Consider the following 18,413-nt stretch of genomic DNA (forward strand, 5'->3'; position numbering starts at 1 on the left):
GGGAGACTGTGTTCATGGCTGTGAGAGGGGATTTGGTGTGTGGTGAGAGATGGTGATGGGGGAGTGTGTTCGTGGGCTGTGGGAGGGGATTTGTTGTGTGTGGTGAGAGATGGTGATGGGGGAGTGTGTTTGTGGGCTGAGGAAGGGGATTTGGTGTGTGGAGGGAGAGATGGTGATGGGGAGTGTGTTTGTGGGCTGAGGAAGGGGATTTGGTGTGTGGAGGGAGAGATGGTGATGGGGAGTGTGTTTGTGGGCTGAGGAAGGGGATTTGGTGTGTGGAGGGAGAGATGGTGATGGGGGAGTGTGTTCGTGGGCTGTGGGAGGGGATTTGGTGTGTGGAGGGAGAGTTGGTGATGGGAGAGTGTGTTCATGGCTGTGGGAGGGGATTTGGTGTGTGGTGAGAGATGGTGATGGGGGAGTGTGTTTGTGGGCTGTGGGAGGGGATTTGGTGTGTGGAGGGAGAGTTGGTGATGGGGGAGTGTGTTCATGGCTGAGGAAGGGGATTTGGTGTGTGGAGGGAGAGATGGTGATGGGGGAGTGTGTTTGTGGGCTGAGGAAGGGGATTTGGTGTGTGGAGGGAGAGATGGTGATGGGGGAGTGTGTTTGTGGGCTGAGGAAGGGGATTTGGTGTGTGGAGGGAGAGATGGTGATGGGGGAGTGTGTTCGTGGGCTGTGGGAGGGGATTTGGTGTGTGGAGGGAGAGATGGTGATGGGGGAGTGTGTTCGTGGGCTGAGGAAGGGGATTTGGTGTGTGGAGGGAGAGATGGTGATGGGGGAGTGTGTTTGTGGGCTGAGGAAGGGGATTTGGTGTGTGGAGGGAGAGATGGTGATGGGGGAGTGTGTTTGTAGGTTGAGGAAGGGGATTTGGTGTGTGGAGGAGAGAGATGGTGATGGGGGAGTGTGTTCATGGCTGTGGGCGTGGATTCGGTGTGTGGAGGGGAGAGATGGTGATGGGGGAGTGTGTTCATGGCTGTGGGAGGGGATTCGGTGTGGGGAGGAGCCAGTGTTCCAGGAAAATTCTGTAACAACCCCAGCCTTTCTTTTCCCCTCCAGCCTTCGAGCGAGACCACTGCTACGAACCGTTTGTTGCCCATGGAACTTCACCTCCAGCATCCCTTTGTTCGAGGTGGGCTCCATCGTCACCTTCTCTTGCCTCCCTGGTTATGCCCTGGAGCAGGGGGCAGGTGCCATCGAGTGTATTGACCCCCAGGACCCCACTGGAACAGCAGTGAGCCCATCTGTCGAGGTACCTGCTTCCCTGTGTCAATGAACACCCCCCACACCATTTCTGTGAACTCCTACCTCCCCTAAACCCCTCACCATCTATGTTACACCTATCCTCCCCTACACCCCTCCCTCACCTACACCCCTTCTCGTCTCTGTCACCCTCCTCTTCTCCTCTGGGCAGATCCCGAGGGGTTGGAAGCTAGTGTTTAAAAAAGGTTGTCGGCAAAAGACAGATCACTAGGCCAGTCAGTCTGTGGTTATGAAAATGCTGAAAACTATCATTCCGGACCAAATAGTGAGATGTCTGGATCGAAGTGGTTAATCAGGCAGACACAGCGTAGATTGAGAAAGGGCTGGCTCTGTTTGACAACTTGCTGCAGGTCTCTGAGTGCAGTGAATGGAGTGGAACATGTGGATGTTGTATGCTTCAGTTTCCAGAAGGCATTCTACATAAAGTGTAAAAGATTTATCCATAAGATAAGAGATGGCTCACGTGCAGACGTAGATGACAGTGGTGATGTTGTGGATAGTACACTGTAGAAAGTTGTTGTGGGTTACAATGGGACATTGACAAGATGCCGACTTGGGTTGAGACTACCGTTCACTGTGTAAGACCTGTCCTGGTTGGTCTTACTGAAGAACAACACCTCAGGTTTGTTGCATTAATTTCCATCTGCCATCTTTCAGCCCATTTTCCCAGTTGGTCCAGATCCCACTGTAAACTCCAAAAGTTTTCCTTGCTGTCCACTACACCCCCAATCTTGGTGTCATCCACAGATGTGCTGATCCAATTTACCACATTATCATCCAGATTGTTGTTATAGAGACAAACAACAACGGACCCAGCACCAGTCCCTGCGATACGCCGCTAGTCACAGGCCTCCAATCAGAGAGGCAACCACCTACAGTCATTCTCTGTCTTCTTCTGCAAAACCAATGTCTAATCCAATTTACGACCTCATCTTGAATGCCAAGTTACTGAACCTTCTTGACCAACCTTTGCCAAATGCCTTGCTAAAGTCCATTTAGACAACATCTACTGTCTTGCCTTCATCCACTTTCCTAGTAACTTCCTCAAAAAACTCTAAGGTTAATTAGTCACGACCTACCATGCACAAAGACATGCTGATGATCTCTATCCATCCAAGTATAGTACTGTATATATCAAGTCCCCTAGGATACCTTCCAATAACTTTCCCATTGGGCTGTGGAGCAGCCTTGTTCTCGTAGAGCATTGAATGGGCTGGGTGAGGGTCTGTCTGAGAGATTCACCTTGTAAACCAGTTTATGAGTATCAGGCACCTAATAAAGTGGCCACTACGTGTACGTTTGTGGTCTTCTGCTGCTGTGACCCATCCACTTCAAGGTTTGACATGTTGTGTGTTCAGAGACGTTCTTCTGCACTCCACTGTTGTAACGTGTGGTGATTTGAGTTACTGTCAGTTTGAACCAGTCTGACCTTTCTCCTCTGATCTCTGTTTCATCCTCAGTGCTATGGCTCACTGGATGTTTTTGTTTCTCGCACCATCCTCTGTAAACTCTAGAGACTGTTGTGCGCGGAAATCCCAGGAGATCAGCAGTTTCTGAGATACTCAAACCACACCCTATCTGACACCAACAATTATTCCACGGTCACAGTCACTTAGATCACATTTCTTCCCCATTCCGATGTCTGGTCTGAACAGCAAATGAACCTCTTGACCATGTCTGGATGCTTTTATGCATTGAGTTGCTGCCACATGATTGGCTGATCAGATGTTAGCATTGCGAGCTGGTGTACGGGTGAACCTAACAAACGGAGTGTGAACCGGCTTTGGAGATGCTGCAGAGGAGGTTCACCAGGCCGGTCCAAGAGATTGAGTCACCTGGGACTGTACTGACTGGAATTCAGAAGAATGAGAGGGATCTTCTAGAAACATATAAAATTCTGCAAGGGATAGATGATAAAGGCAGGAAAGTTGTTTCACTGGTAGGTGAGACTAGAACGAGGGGACACAGTCTCAAGATTCAGGGGAATAAATTTAGGACAGAGATGAAGAGAAACTCTTTTCCCAGAGAGCAGTGAATCTGTGGAATCCTCTGCCCAGGGAAGCAATGGACGTACCTCATTCAATATGCATTGTTTAAGACACAGTTAGATAGGTTTTTGCATAGCAAGCTGAGTACACAGGCAGATCAGCCATCATCTTATTAAAAGGTGGGGCAGGCTTGACGGCCCGAACGGCCGACTCCTCCTCCCGTTTATCATATCTGTATGACTCTGCTCCTTGCACACAGCCACCTGCGGAGGGGACATGTCCGAGGTATCTGGAGTGATCTTCTCACCAGAATGGCCCGAGGTTTACGGCAGGAACCAGGACTGTGTGTGGACCTTGCACGTCCGAGAGGACCGGCGGATGGTCATCGACGTGGAGATGTAGGTGGACCTCTTTCCTTCCTCTCTAACTCTATCGCCATCCCTCTCCCTGTCTCTCTCACCCTAGGACCATCCGCCCTCCCTCAATCCATCCCTCCCTCCCTCCGTCCATCTCTCACCCTCTCTCTCCCTCGCCGGTGAATGGTCATCGATGTGGAGATGTCGACGAATCTCACCATGACCCAACACCCCCGCTTCTACCCACCTTTCCCCCATAATCTCCCCTTCTCTCCCTCCCCATCCCTCATCCCCTCCCCTACACCCTCCCTCTCCCTCTCTCACCTACCCCCCCTCTCACCTACCACTCCTTCTCTCACTCCCCCACCCCCTCCCTCTCTCACTCCCCCACCCCCTCCCTCTCTCACTCCCTCACCCCCTCCCTCTCCCTCTCTCACTCCCCACCCCTCCCTCTCTCACCTCCCCCTACCCCTCCCTCTCTCACTCCCCCACCCCTCCCTCTCTCACTCCCCTACCCCCTCCCTCTCCCTCTCTCACTCCCCTACCCCTCCCTCTCTCACTCGCATACCCCTCCCTCTCTCACTCCCCCACCCCTCCCTCTCTCACTCCCTCACCCCTCCCTCTCTCACTCCCTCACCCCTCCCTCTCCCTCTCTCACTCCGCCACCCCCTCCCTCTCCCTCTCCCCTACCCCTCCCTCTCTCACTCCCCCACCCCCTCCCTCTCCCTCTCTCACTCCCCCACCCCCTCCCTCTCTCACTCGCCTACCCCTCCCTCTCTCACTCGCCTACCCCTCCCTCTCTCACTCCCCCACCCCCTCCCTCTCCCTCTCCCCTACCCCCTCCCTCTCCCTCTCTCACTCCCCCCACCCCCTCCCTCTCTCACTCGCCTACTCCTCCCTCTCTCACTCCCCCACCCCTCCCTCTCTCACTCCCCCACCCCTCCCTCCCTCACCCCCGAACCCCTTGCTACCCTTTCTTCTTTCCCTTCCTTATTTCCTCTCTTCATTCCCCCTCTCCCCTTGTCCCCTCTCTCATCTCTTTCTCTCTCTCTTTTCCATCCCTCATCTCCCCCTCCCTCTGACGGCTCCTGCTGGGCCCTGCAGCCTGAACATCCGACGGAACGACATCCTGTCGGTGTTTGACGGGCCGGACCTGAACTCGCGGGTGCTGGGCCAGTACCTGGGGCAGAGGCAGCGGTTCAAGCTGTTCAGCACCTCCTGCCACGCTACCATCCAGTTCCAGTCCGACAGCCGGCAGCCAGCCCTGGGGGAGACCCAGGGGTTCATCATCCACTTCGCCGGTGGGTGGGGGCAGCGAGGGGAGGGGGAGGGCCGATGGGGAGGGGAGAGTGGGGAGGGGAGAGTGGGGAGGGGAGAGTGTGGATGGGGGAGAGGGCGGATGGGGAGGGGAGAGTTGGGAGGGGAGAGTGTGGATGGGGGAGAGGATGGATGGGGAGGGGAGAGTGGGGAGGGGAGAGTGTGGATGGGGGAGAGGGCGGATGGGGAGGGGAGAGTGGGGAGGGGAGAGTGTGGATGGGGGAGAGGACGGATGGGGAGGGGAGAGTGGGGAGGGCAGATGGAGAGGGGAGAGTGGGGAGGGGAGAGTGTGGATGGGGGAGAGGACGGATGGGGAGGGGAGAGGGCGGATGGGGAGGGGGAGGGGAGGGGCAGATGGGGAGGGGAAGGGGCCGATGGGGAGGGGAGAGTGTGGATGGGGAGAGGACGGATGGGGAGGGGAGAGGGGCGGATGGAGAGGGGAGAGTGTGGATGGGGAGAGGACGGATGGGGAGGGGAGAGGGGCGGATGGAGAGGGGAGAGTGTGGATGGGGAGAGGACGGATGGGGAGGGGAGAGGGGCGGATGGAGGGGGGGGGTGTGGATGGGGAGAGGGCGGATGGGGAGGGGCAGATGGGGAGGGGAAGGGGCTGATGGGGAGGGGAGAGGGCGGATGGGGAGGGGGAGGGAAGGGGTGAATGGGGAGGGGAGATGCGGAGGGGGAAAGGACAGATGGAGAGGGGAGAGGGTTAAGAGGATGATGGAGAGAGGGGAGATGGGAAGGGGGTGGGAGAGGATGGAAGGCAGTGGGCCCTGGGGGAGACTAGAGGTTTTACCTTCCATTCCCTTGTGTGGAACAGGGTGGTTTGGGGGAAGGAAAGTGGGTGGGAGTGTCGGTGGGTCAGAGGTCATCGGGCTGAGGTGGGGAAGGGTCAACACAAATGAATCCCAGCTCATCGTTAACAATATTATCTGCCCTTCCTGTCCACGTCTCCACCTCTCATGTATCCCCACCCTCCCTCCCTCTCCATCCTTCCCTTCCCACCAACTCCTCTCTCCCACAACCCCTCCATGCTCTCCCCTCCCCAGAGATGCTGCGAAATGACACCTGCCCCACCCTGGGCCCCATCCCGCATGGCTGGAAGTCCCTCTCCCATTCCAGCCTGGTCCGGGGAACGGTGGTGACCTATCAGTGCGAGCCCGGGTATGACATCGTCGGCGCCGACATCCTCATGTGCCAGTGGGATCTCTCCTGGAGCAACCCGCCCCCGACTTGTCAGAAAGGTGAGGCCTCAGGAGAGAGAGAGAGTGTGTGTAGTCACAGTCATACTTTATTGATCCCGGGGGAAACTGGTTTTCGTTACAGTTGCACCATAAATAATAAATAGTAATAAAACCATAAATAGTTAAATAGTAATATGTAAATTATGCCAGGAAATTATGAAATAAATCCAGGACCAGCCTATTGGCTCAGGGTGTCTGACCCTCCAAGGGAGGAGTTGTAAAGTTTGATGGCCACAGGCAGGAATGACTTCCTATGACGTTCTGTGTTGCATCTCGGTGGAATGAGTCTCTGGCTGAATGTACTCCTGTGCCCAACCAGTACATTATGTAGTGGATGGGAGACATTGTCCAAGATGGCATGCAACTTGGACAGCATCCTCTTTTCAGACACCACCGTGAGAGAGTCCATTTCCATCCCCACAACGTCACTGGCCTTACGAATGAGTTTGTTGATTCTGTTGGTGTCTGCTACCCTCAGCCTGCTGCCCCAGCACACAACAGCAAACATGATCGCACTGGCCACCACAGACTCGTAGAACATCCTCAGCATCGTCCGGCAGATGTTAAAGGACCTCAGTCTCCTCAGGAAATAGAGACAGCTCTGACCCTTCTTGTAGACAGCCTCGGTGTTCTTTGACCAGTCCAGTTTATTGTCAATTCGTATCCCCAGGTATTTGTAATCCTCCACCATGTCCACACTGACCCCCTGGATGGAAACAGGGGTCACCGGTACCTTAGCTCTCCTCAGGTCTACCACCAGCTCCTTGTGTATGTGTGTATATGTTACCTGAGTGTGTATGTTCCCCAGGCGTGTGCGTGCTCTCTGCATATAACCTCCATGTATAACTGAGTTTCTCTCCCCCCCCAGTGCTGTCCTGCCCAGATCCCGGGGACATTCCCCACGGACTGCGCCTCACCCCGGGTTTGCGTTTCCCGGTGGGCTCGCGTGTACAGTATGCCTGTGAGGAGGGTCACTCGATGGAGGGCAGCGCCACCCTCACCTGCCTCGGCCGTAACGCCCTGCGTCCCAAATGGAGCGCGCCCCCGCCCAAGTGTGTCTGTACGTACCGGGGATGGGTGGGTGAGTGGGGGGGTGGGGTGGAGGGAAGAGGTCAGGGGTCGAGGAGTGGATGGAGGGTGAGGAGAGGTGGGGCTGGGGCAAGGGTGTGAATGCTGGGGGGCTGGTGGGCTGGGGTGGGGTGAGAGGAGTCAGGCATCATGAAGGACAGCCCTGTAATGGGATTCCAACTCTTCCCCCCTCTTTTCCCCCACCCCCATCTATCCCCAACTCCCACCACCCTCCCCATCCCCTCACCACCCCCTTTTCCCATCCCCCTCTGCTCCCTCACACCCCATTTACCTCATCCCCTCCCCTCTCCCCCTCCCCTCTCCCCCTCCCCTCTCCCCCTCCCCTCTCCCCCTCCCCTCTCCCCTTCCCCCTCCCCCTCTCCTCATCTCCCTCTCCTCACACCCCATTTACCCCATCCCCTCCCCTCCTCCCCTTTTCCCCTCCTCTCCCCTCCTCTCTCCTTCTCCCTGTTCCACCCCATGTGTCTTCTACCCCCCACCCCTGCCCCCTCTTCCCCCTCCCCACCAGTGACACACCAGCCCTGCCTGAACCCTGGCGTCCCTGACAACGGCTACCTGACACTCTACAAGCAGCACTACCGGGCCGGGGAGATCCTCCACTTCTTCTGTTACGAAGGCTTTGAGCTGGTCGGCCAGGCGAGCATCACCTGCCTCTCTGGCCGCCCCTCCCACTGGAGCAGCCCCTCTCCCTTCTGCAAAGGTATCTGCTTGGGGGCGCGGGGGGAGTAACCACTTGTGGACAACCAACAGCCAACGCCAGCCCGTTCACCGGGAAACCTCTCGGGGACGTATCACTTGGGCTCTTCCATTGAATGGCAGGCAGTGTTCTAGATTGGAATTGGCCTGTCGCCCTCCGCTGTGCCAAGGTGACCTGCCTGATTTTGGCAGATTGGGCCTTTACTCCTTGGAGTGCAGGAGACTGACTTTACTATGAAGAGTAAAAAAGAGGTGAGAGTGGATATCAGACCAGTGGATATTGACATTGGAGAATTAGTAATGGGGGACGAGGAAATGGCAGACAAACTGAATAAGTATTTTGTAACAGTCTTCACCTTAGAAGACACTAGCAGTGTACTGAAATTTCCAGGAGTCAGGGGTCATGAGGTGCGTGAAGTTACCATAACTAGAGGGAAGGTTCTTTGGAAACAAAAGTCTGAAGGTAGATCAGACCTGGACCACACCAGAGTTTCGAAAGAGGTAGCTGATGAGATGTCGGGAGCATTATAATGATCTTTGAAGAATCACTAGATTCTGGAATGGTTCCTGAGGACTGGAGAATTGCAAATGCCACACCACTCTTTAAGAAGGGAGGGTGGCAGAAGAAAGGAAATTATAGGCAAGTTAGCCTGAATTCAGTGGTTGGGAAGGTGTTGGAGTCAATTGCTAAAGGTGTGATTTTGGGGTAGTTGGAGTCACATGGTAAAATGGGCTAAAGTCAGCATGGTTTCCTTAAGGAGAAATCCTGGTTGACAAATCTGTTGGAATTCTATAGAGAAATAAGGGGCAGAATAGATAGTGCTGGATTTTCAGGAGGCCTTTGACATGGTTTCCCACATAAAGTTGCTTTCGAAGAGCCCATGGTATAGGAAAGATACTAGCATGAACAGCAGATTGACTGGCAGGAGGCAGAGTGGGGATAAAGGGAACCTCTTCTGGTTGGCTGCCAGTGACTAGTGGTGTTCCACAGGGGTTTGTTCTGGGTCCACTTCTTTTTATCTTACACTGAATGTCAACGATTTGATGATGGAATTAATGGTTCCGTGGCCAACTTTGCAGATGGTACAAAGATAGGTGAGGGGACAGGTAGGGTTGAAGAAGCAGGAAGCCTGCAGAAGGACAGATAGATTAGGAAAATGGACAAAGAAATGACAGATGGAATACAGCGAAGGGAAGTGTGTGGTCACGCACTTTGGTAGGAGGAATAAAGGCACAGACTATTTTATAAATGAAGAGAAAATTCCAGACATCTGAGAGACTTGGGAATCCATGTGCAGGATTCCCTAAAGGTTAACGTGCAGGTTGAGCCTGTGGTGTGGAAGGCAAAAGCAATGTTTGAATCATTTCGAGAGGTCTAGAAAATAAAAGCAAAGATGTAATGCTGAGGCTTTGTAAGGCATTGGTCAGACCACACTTGAGCACAGTGAACAGTTCTGGGCCCCTTGTGTAAGAAAAGCTGTGCTGGCTTTGGAGAAAGTCCAGAGGTGGTTCTTGAGAGTGATTCAGGGGGTGAAAGGGTTAAAGTATGAGGCTCTGGGTCTGCACTTACTGGGAGGGGGAGGAAGGGGGAATCTCTTTGAAACCTGTGAAATATTGAAAAGCCTGGATAGAGTGGATGTGGGGAGGAGGGTCCAGGACCAGAGGGCACAGTACCTTTAGAGGGATGTCCATTTAAAATCGAGATGAGGAGGAATTTCTTCACCTATAGTGAATCTATGGAATTTGTTTCCATAGATGGCTGTGGAGGCCATGTCATTGGGTACGTTGAGGATTTTGATTGTTAAGGGCGTCAAAGATTAAAGGTTCAAAGGTTCATTTTGTTACCAGAGTATGCATGTACAACACAACTCTGATATTCATCTTCTCCAGATAGCCATGGAATACAGAAAATCCATGGGAGTTGTTAAAAGAAAAGATAGCAGTCTGCTCCTGCACAAAAAGGAAAAAGAAACAAAACTCACCAACCCCAAACCCCATACCCCCTCCCTCGCAGAAGAGGACAGTGTGAGTAACATCAAACCCCCAAACCCTCCCTAGCCAAAAAGAACAGCACCAAAGGCCCCAAACCCCCCAACTCCCCAACCCCCCAACCCCCTCTCCGACCTAACAGATCGCCCACACAGAAAAAAACAAGAATATCAGATCCCGAGTTCCCAGCCCCTCCCTCACACAAAAACTAACAAACCAACCACCTGGAACCTCAACCCGACAATGGCAACAAGAAAGAAACTACAGTCCAATAATCACAAAAATCTCAGAATTTCGGAAACATCCTTCATCCATTCAGGATCGCGGAGTGCGGCCGTTTAAACTCAGTCTTTCCATGGAAAGCAACGGCCTCTCCACTGACCTGCGGCTTTCCGAACACTGCCAACCCACTACTAACCGTCGTTGACCTGTGGCCTCCGTGGAGAGTGACAACAGACCTCCTCCGCATTTGCCTTGATGTTTAAAATGGAGTCAGTCGTGGCCCCGTCTCTGCTCTTCTTCATTAAGCAGTTGGTGCTCGCGTTCCTTTCCGGGACCCCGTCTCTGCTCTTCTCCAGAAGGCAGCCTGTGTTCTCATGTCTCTCCAGGGACAGCAGAGCACCAGATCATTCGACTGAACTCCAAGCTGTACGTCACAGGCTCCAACACAATCATGGCCAAAACAACAAGCAGAAGTGAAATAACTGGCGATGTCATCCTAGGACTTGTTCTCTAGTGACACTACAGGGAGAAGGCAGGAGAATGCTGTTGAGAGGGATGATAAGTCAGCCATGATGAAGACAATGGGATGAATGGTCTGTTTCTGTGCTGGCCTTACAGTGACACAGATGGGGTAAATATTTCCCCAGGGTTGGGGAATCAAGATGCAGGGAGCACCGGTTTAAGGTGATAGGGGAGAGCTTTAACAGGGACTCGAAGGGCAACTTTTCACCCGGGGGTAAGTGGAACTAGCTGCCATAGGAAGTGGTTGAGGCAGGTACGTTAACGACATTTAGAAGACACTGGGACAGATATATGCATAAGAAGGGTTTAGTGAGATATGTGCCAAACATGGGCAGACAGGACTGACTTTGATGGAAGTGCGCTTGGCGTAGGCTAGGGAGGCCGAAGAACCAGTTTCCGTGCTGAGTAAATCTGAAAATTCTATTTAAATAGGGGAATGGGTAATGTGTCGGATGCTGTACGCACAGACTAACCCTGGCCAGGAGAGTGAGGAGTGTTTTGTAGACAAGGAATGTGTTGGATGTGTCGGATTCTGTACGCACAGACTAACCCTGGCCAGGGAAGTAGGGAGAGTTTTGTAGACAGGGAATGGGCAATGTGTTAAATGCTATGTGCATAGACCAACCCTGGCCAGGGGAGTGAGGAGTGTTTTGTAGACAGGGAATGGGTAATGTGTCAGATGCTAGGTGCTCAGACTAACCCCAGCCAGGAGAGTGAGAAGTGTTTTGTAGACAAGGAATGTGTTGGATGTGTCGGATGCTGTACACACAGACTAACCCTGGCCAGGGGAGTGAGGAGTGTTTTGTAGACAGGGAATGGGTAATGTGTCGGATGCTGTGTGCACAGACTAACCCTGGCCAGGGAAGTGGGGAGAGTTTTGTAGACAGGGAATGGGATGCTGTGTGCATGGACTAACACGCTCCTTCTCTTCCAGTCACCTACGAAGGATTGTATGATGCCCATAACCTGCAAGGTGAGTGCTGGAAGGAGGTATGTTGCGCTCCGTGGAAGGTTGTGGGAGTTGAGGGTCACAGGGAAGGTGGGAGCCACTTATTCTCACATTGCGGTTGTGTTTCCCTTCCCCAATCACCCCCTCCCCTCTTTCCCCATACAGTGTCTAAGGCGAGTGGCCCCTCCCACCAGGTGGTGGGCGGACACATTGTGCTGGCCATCATCCTGCCAATCATCCTGGTCATCCTCCTGATTGGTGGGATCTACCTCTACTACACCAGGTGAGTTTGGAGGGGGGGTTGGTGTCACAATATCTGGTGGGGGGAGGAGTGTGTTGGGGGTCTAAAGGAGAGGGAGTGCTTGGCTGTGGGGGAGGGACATGTGGGAGGGGCTAGGGGAATAAGGGGCTTGTGTGTGTCTGCAGGTTAGTGAGAGGGGTAAGGGATCTATGCAGAGGAAGGAGGAGCCAAGAAGAAGGGGCAAGTAGGGAGAGGAGAGTGAGGGAAGTGTGATACCAGGGATGGATTTACCCTCGCGCTCCCTCCACAGGTTCCAAGGCAAATCATTCTTCCGGAACCCACTGTCCAAATCCCACTCGTACAGCCCCATCACCGTCGAATCGGACTTCAACAATCCGCTGTTCGAGGCCGGAGTGAGTATGGATCTCCCGCCACACCGTCCCATCACACACTCCCGGGGTCAGACACAGGGTGAAACTCCCTCCACACCGTCCCATCGTACACTCCCGGGGTCAGACACAGAGTGAATCTCCCTCCACACCGTCCCATCACACACTCCCGGGGTCAGACACTGAGTGAATCTCCCTCCACACCGTCCCATCGCACACTCCCGGGGTTAGACACAGAGTGAAGCTCCCTCCACACCGTCCCATCACACACTCCCGGGGTCAGACACAGAGTGAATCTCCCTCCACACCGTCCCATCACACACTCCCGGGGTCAGACACAGAGTGAAGCTCCCTCTACACCGTCCTATCACACACTCCCGGGGTCAGACACAGAGTGAATCTCCCTCCACACCGTCCCATCACACACTCCCGGGCTCAGACACAGAGTGAAGCTCCCTCCACACCGTCCCATGACACACTCCCGGGGTCAGACACAGAGTGAAGCTCCCTCCACACCGTCCCATCACACACTCCCGGGGTCAGACACAGAGTGAAGCTCCCTCTACACCGTCCTATCACACACTCCCGGGGTCAGACACAGAGTGAATCTCCCTCCACACTGTCCCATCACACACTCCCGGGGTCAGACACAGAGTGAAGCTCCCTCTACACCGTCCTATCACACACTCCCGGGGTCAGACACAGAGTGAATCTCCCTCCACACTGTCCCATCACACACTCCCGGGCTCAGACACAGAGTGAAGCTCCCTCCACACCGTCCCATCACACACTCCCGGGATCAGACACAGAGTGAAGCTCCCTCTACACCGTCCTATCACACACTCCCGGGGTCAGACACAGAGTGAATCTCCTTCCACACCATCCCATCATACACTCCCGGGGTCAGACACAGAGTGAAGCTCCTACCACACCCTCTCACAGTCACTCTTTCTCCACCTCCAGGAGACCCGTGAGTATGAGGTTTCGATCTAACCCATCGCCTCATTTGCTGCGTCATCAACGTGAATCACCATCGTCTCTCTGAGCCTCGTCTCACTGCCTGCTCAGTCTGGCCCCCACTCTATCCCCACTTCCTCATTCCCCTCCTCATTCCCCATTCCGCCTCACCCCTTCTCCTCTCCCCTCCTCCTCCCCTCCTCTCTCTCTCTCTCTCTCTCCCTCCCTCTGTTCCCCTCCACTACACTCTTTCCTTCCATACCTGCCTCCTTCCGTCTACAGCCCTCTCCCTCATTCCGGAAGTACCGATGACCCAGAGTGGATCAGCACAAGGAGTGGAGTCGTGTTGGAGAAACTGAAGACCCGGTCTGGAGTATGGATGGTGGGAGTGAACAGGAAGGGGTGGGTTCTTGTTCCCTGAGCTCTTCCACCATGGGGGTCCCACTTCCTGGCTTCCTTCACTGTGCAGCCCTGTTCCCCCGGATCCTCCGCCGTGGGGCCCCGTTCCCCCCGATCCTCCGCCGTGGGGCCCCGTTCCCCCCGATCCTCCGCCGTGGGGCGTGTTTCCCCGGATCCTCCACTGTGGGGCCAGTTTCCCCGGATCCTCCGCCGTGGGGCCCCCCTGATCCTCCACCATGGGGCCTCCCGGATCCTCTGCCGTGCAGCCCCCCCTGATCCTCCGCTGTGGGGCCCCATTCCCTGGATCCTCCACCGTGGGGCCCGTTCCCCCAGATCCTCCGTCGTGGGGCCCCGTTCCCCCGGACCCTCCACCGCCGTGGGGCCCCATTCCCCGGACCCTCTGCCGCGGGGCCCCGTTCCCCGGATCCTCCGCTGTGGAGCCCCGTTCCCTGGGCTGTTCTGCTGTGAGACACATTCCACGAGCTCCACCCTGGGGCCAATTCTCTGTGCTCCTTAACCATGACTTATGCCTCTGGATCCATGTTTCAGCCTCCTCCACTGTGGGGCCCAGTTCCTCCAGCCACCTCCGCTGTGGGGCCCCGTTCCCTGAGACTCCTCCTCTGTGGGGCCCGTTCCCCCAGCCTTCTCTCCTTTGGGACCCCATTCCCCAGGCCTCCTCCACTGTGGGGCCCCGTTCCCCCAGCTCCCTCCGCTGTGGGGCCCCGTTCCCCCAGCCACCTCCGCTGTGGGGCTCCGTTCCTCCAGCCACCTCCGCTGTTGGGCCCCGTTCCTCCAGCCACCTCCGCTGTGGGGCCCCGTTCCCCCGGCCTCCTCCGCTGTGGGGCCCCGTTCCCTGGGCCTCCTCCACTGTGGCGCCCCAATCCTTCACTCCTTCCCTGTGAGACCCATGCTTTGGCCTCCTGCACCATAGGCCCCATTCCTCAGGCTGCTCTGTCATGGGGCCCTATCCCTTCGCTCCCAAATATTCTAGTACCCTCACCACCAATCACCATTCCCCAATCTCTGCGGGGAATGGGAAGACCCCAGGGACGAGCCTGTCTCCCTCCTTGTAAGCTCAAGGGAGGGTTTCAGAAATTGTTTGCCATGACGTAATGTATGAACTGTGACTATTTTCATCCACGTGGAACCACCAGCTTTTTCCAACAAACTGTGAAATATTAAACGAATCATGATTTGTACTAACTCTTGGCTGTCTGTCTCTCTCTTTCCTCCTGAACCAAATGGGGTTAGTCTGTGCACACTGCATCCACCACATTACCTATCTCCCGTCTGGTCAGGGGTGTGACAGGACACCTGCAACTCCCCGGGGTGGGATTAGTCTGTGCACACAACATCCAACTCAATACCTGTCTCCTATCTACAGGTCAGGGGTGTGACAGGACACCCTCCACTACCTGGGGTGGGGTTGGTCCGTGCACACATTTGCCACATTACACATCTCCCATCTACAGGTCAGGGGTGTGACGGGACACTCCCCACTCCCTGGGCTGGGATTAATCCGTGAACAAAACATCCAGCTCAATACCTGTCTTTCAGGTTGCTCACCTGGAAATCAAACTCACCATCACTGAGTCTAAATCCCAGGACTTCGTCCCCACCAATGCCGTAGGAGCACCTTCTCCAGGAGGCGGGCTGGGGTTCAAGGGGTTGATTCACCTTTCCCCCCACCCTATTCCAGAGGCCATCGAGGAAGTGCTGGCCTTGGCAGACAAGTGCCCCAGACTGACTAACAACCAGGAGGCCATGAATTAAATGCTGCAGAGGCAACAAAAGCTTCCTCAATCCCTCTCTTCCTGGTCTGTCCCTGCGGATTGAGGGATCTGGAATCACTGCTTTCCTCAGCTCCTGCCTGTTCCTGGGATCGAGGGGAACTTGCCCTTGGAGTTCTGACGTGACTGAAGAGGCCATTGTGGGATCCACAGGCCCCTTTCCACGGCTCAGAACAGGATGTAGTGGAGGGGGCAGAGTGGGGATAATCTGAGAGGATGGAAACTCATTACTGTACACCATCACACGGCTTTCTGAGAACTCCCGATACAAAACTGGTTCTCTGGACGATCAGAATGGTAAACTAAGTGCGGGAAAAAAAAGAGATACATTTTTTTTCCATCTGTATTTACTCAGGAGACGGACACAGAGTCTATAGACATGAGGCAAAGCGGCAGCAAGTTCACGGACCACAGAGGAGGAGGTGTTTGCTGTCCTGAGGCAAATCAGGGTGGACAAGTCCCCAGGGTTTGACAGGGCATTTCCTCAGACCCTGAGGGACACAAGTGCAGAAGTTGCCAGGGCTCTAGCAGAGGTATATAAACCAACCTTAGCGACAGGTGAGGTACCAGAGGACTGGAGGATGGACAATGTGGTTCCACTATTTAAGGCTCTAAGAATAAACCAGGAGATTATAGGCCGGTGAGCCTGACATCAGCACTGGGAAAGTTATTGGAAGGTGTTCTAAGGGAATGGATTTAGATAGACTGGGACAGATTGGGGATAGTTGGCATGGCTTCGTGTGTGGTAGGTCTTGTCTAACCAATCCTATAGAATATTTCAAGGATGTTCCAGGAAAGTGGATGAAGGCAAGGCAACGGTTGTTGCCTATGTGGACTTTAGGAAGGCATTTGACAAGGTCCTGCGTGGAAGATTGGTTAAGAAGGTTCAGTTGCTCAGCATTCAAGGTGAGGTAGGGAATTGGATTAGACATTAGCTTTGCGAGAGAAGCCAGCGAGTGGTAGTATTGTGTTGCAAGGATCAGTGCTGGGTCCTCTGTTATCTGTCACCTATATCAATGATCTGGATGGTAATGTGGTAAACTGGATCAGCAAATTTGCAGATGATGCGCCAAGACTGGGGGTGCAGTTGACTCCCAGAGCTTGCAGCAGGATCTGGACCAGCTGGAAAAATGGACTGGAAATTGTCAGATGAAAATTAATGCTGATAAGTGCGGGGTGTTGCACTTTGGGAGGATCAACCAGGGTAGGTCTTACACAGTGAACAGCAGGGCACTGAGGAGTGTGGTAGAACAACGGGATTTGGGGATACAGTTCCATAATTTATTGAAAGTGGCGTCACCAGTAGATAGGGTCATAAAGAAAGGTTTTGGCACATTGACCTTCATAAACCAAAGTACTGAGTACAGGAGATGGGATGTTATGTTGAATTTGTATAAGACATTGGTGATGCCTAATTGGAGTATTCGTGCAGTTTTGGTCACCTACCTACAGTAAAGATGTAAATAAGATTGAATGAGTACAGAAAGAATTACAAGGATATTGCTGGGTCTAGATGACCTGAGATATAAGGAAAGATTGAATATGTTCAAACTCTATTCTTCACAACATAAAAGACTGAAAGTGATCTGATAAGGGTATACACAATTATGAGAGGTATAGACAGGGCAAATGCAAACAGGCTTTTTCCACTAAGGTTGAGTGGGACTACAACAAGAGGTCATAGGTTAAGGATGAAAGGTGGAATGTTTAACGGGAATATGAGGGGAAACCTCACTCAGAGGGTGGTGAGAGTGTGGAATGAGCTGCCAGTGTAGGGAGTACACGTGAGCTTGATTTCACCGTTTAAGAGAAATTTGGATAGGTAAATGGATGGTAGGGATATAGAGAGCTGTGGTCCTGGTGGAGGTCAATGGCAGTTTAATGATTCGACATGGATTAGATAGGCAAGGGCTTGTTTCTGTGCTGTACTGTTCTCTCACTCTATGTGTGTGTGAGGCAGTGCCTGTATCAGTGTACACATCGTACAGGGTATCAGTGTCTGTATTACTCTATACATTGTGCAGTCTATCAGTGTCTGTATTACTCTATACATTTTACAGTGTATAGATTGTAGAGTGTATCAGTGTCTGTATCAGTGTAGTCATTGTACAGTGTATGTCTTTGTGGACTTTTCTGTGTGTGTGAGAGAGAGGGAGTACGTGTGTGTGATTGTGTCTGTATGAGTGTGTGTGTCTGTGTGGTGAGTGGGTGCACCTGTCTGTACAGAAGACGAATGTGATCCTGGTGACTGTGACACCAATTGGACCAGCGACAATGACCCAGAGTGGGTGATGGAATGGCAGTTATGCTCCGCATCTAGCTCCTGACACTCTCACTGTTCCTCTCTCTGACTATCCACCTGTCCTAAAAACACCCCTCCCCAACACTCCTCTCCCATCTCTCTCTCTCCCTCCACCAAACTTCCTCTCCCTCTCCCTGCCCCAACCATCCTCTCCTGTTCCATCCCTCCTCCTCCATCCCCAATCCTCCTGTCCTGTTCCATCTCTCCCATATCCCTCTCCAATCCTCCTTTCCCATTCCATCTCTCCCATATCCCTCTCCTCTCTCTCCCCTCCCCCTCTCTGTCACCTACCTCTCCCTCCACTCTCTCACTCAACCCTCTCTCCCTCCCTATCTTGCTCACTCATTTCTCCTCCCCAATCCCTCACCTCTCTGTCCCCTTCCCCCTCTCTCTTAGTTCCTCCACCCCCACCCTCTCCTAGGTCGTCCCTCAGTGATGAATAAGGTCTGAAGCGGGTCTGTGGCTGTGAGACCTCTCCCGCCCTCTCTCTGCTCCCCGTGGAGAAGGCAGGGTCCGACGAGGATCTGTCGTTGAGTCTCCGGCCCGGGTGTCAATGACTGCGTCGGTGTGCTGTCGCCGGGGAGACACTGACATCTGCGGACGTGCGGGAGGGGGGAAAGAAGTTAGAGAGGGTAGGGGCAAGGGGGAAAGGGGGAAGAATAGGAAAGAAAGGTGGAAAGTGGGAGAGGGAGGGGTGTGGGGATGTGGA

The 18,413-nt window shown here is 53.9% G+C and overlaps 1 protein-coding gene across 1 annotated transcript in view; it reads left to right on the top strand.

The window, feature by feature from the left end:
- Positions 1-13,279, top strand: part of LOC140192453 (seizure protein 6 homolog) — a 22,573-nt gene extending 9,294 nt beyond the window's left edge. Inside the window, 12 exon segments of the mRNA XM_072250051.1 lie at positions 1,054-1,092; positions 1,095-1,208; positions 1,211-1,246; positions 3,505-3,643; positions 4,706-4,902; positions 5,965-6,159; positions 7,028-7,219; positions 7,757-7,948; positions 11,612-11,650; positions 11,792-11,909; positions 12,178-12,280; positions 13,220-13,279. Coding sequence (XP_072106152.1) covers positions 1,054-1,092; positions 1,095-1,208; positions 1,211-1,246; positions 3,505-3,643; positions 4,706-4,902; positions 5,965-6,159; positions 7,028-7,219; positions 7,757-7,948; positions 11,612-11,650; positions 11,792-11,909; positions 12,178-12,280; positions 13,220-13,249 — 1,394 coding nt within the window. The 3' untranslated portion in view covers positions 13,250-13,279.
- Positions 13,280-18,413: the final 5,134 nt, after the last annotated feature.

This window comes from Mobula birostris, unplaced genomic scaffold (genome assembly GCF_030028105.1).
Source record: "Mobula birostris isolate sMobBir1 unplaced genomic scaffold, sMobBir1.hap1 scaffold_1364, whole genome shotgun sequence".
NCBI classification, from domain to species: Eukaryota; Metazoa; Chordata; class Chondrichthyes; order Myliobatiformes; family Myliobatidae; genus Mobula; species Mobula birostris.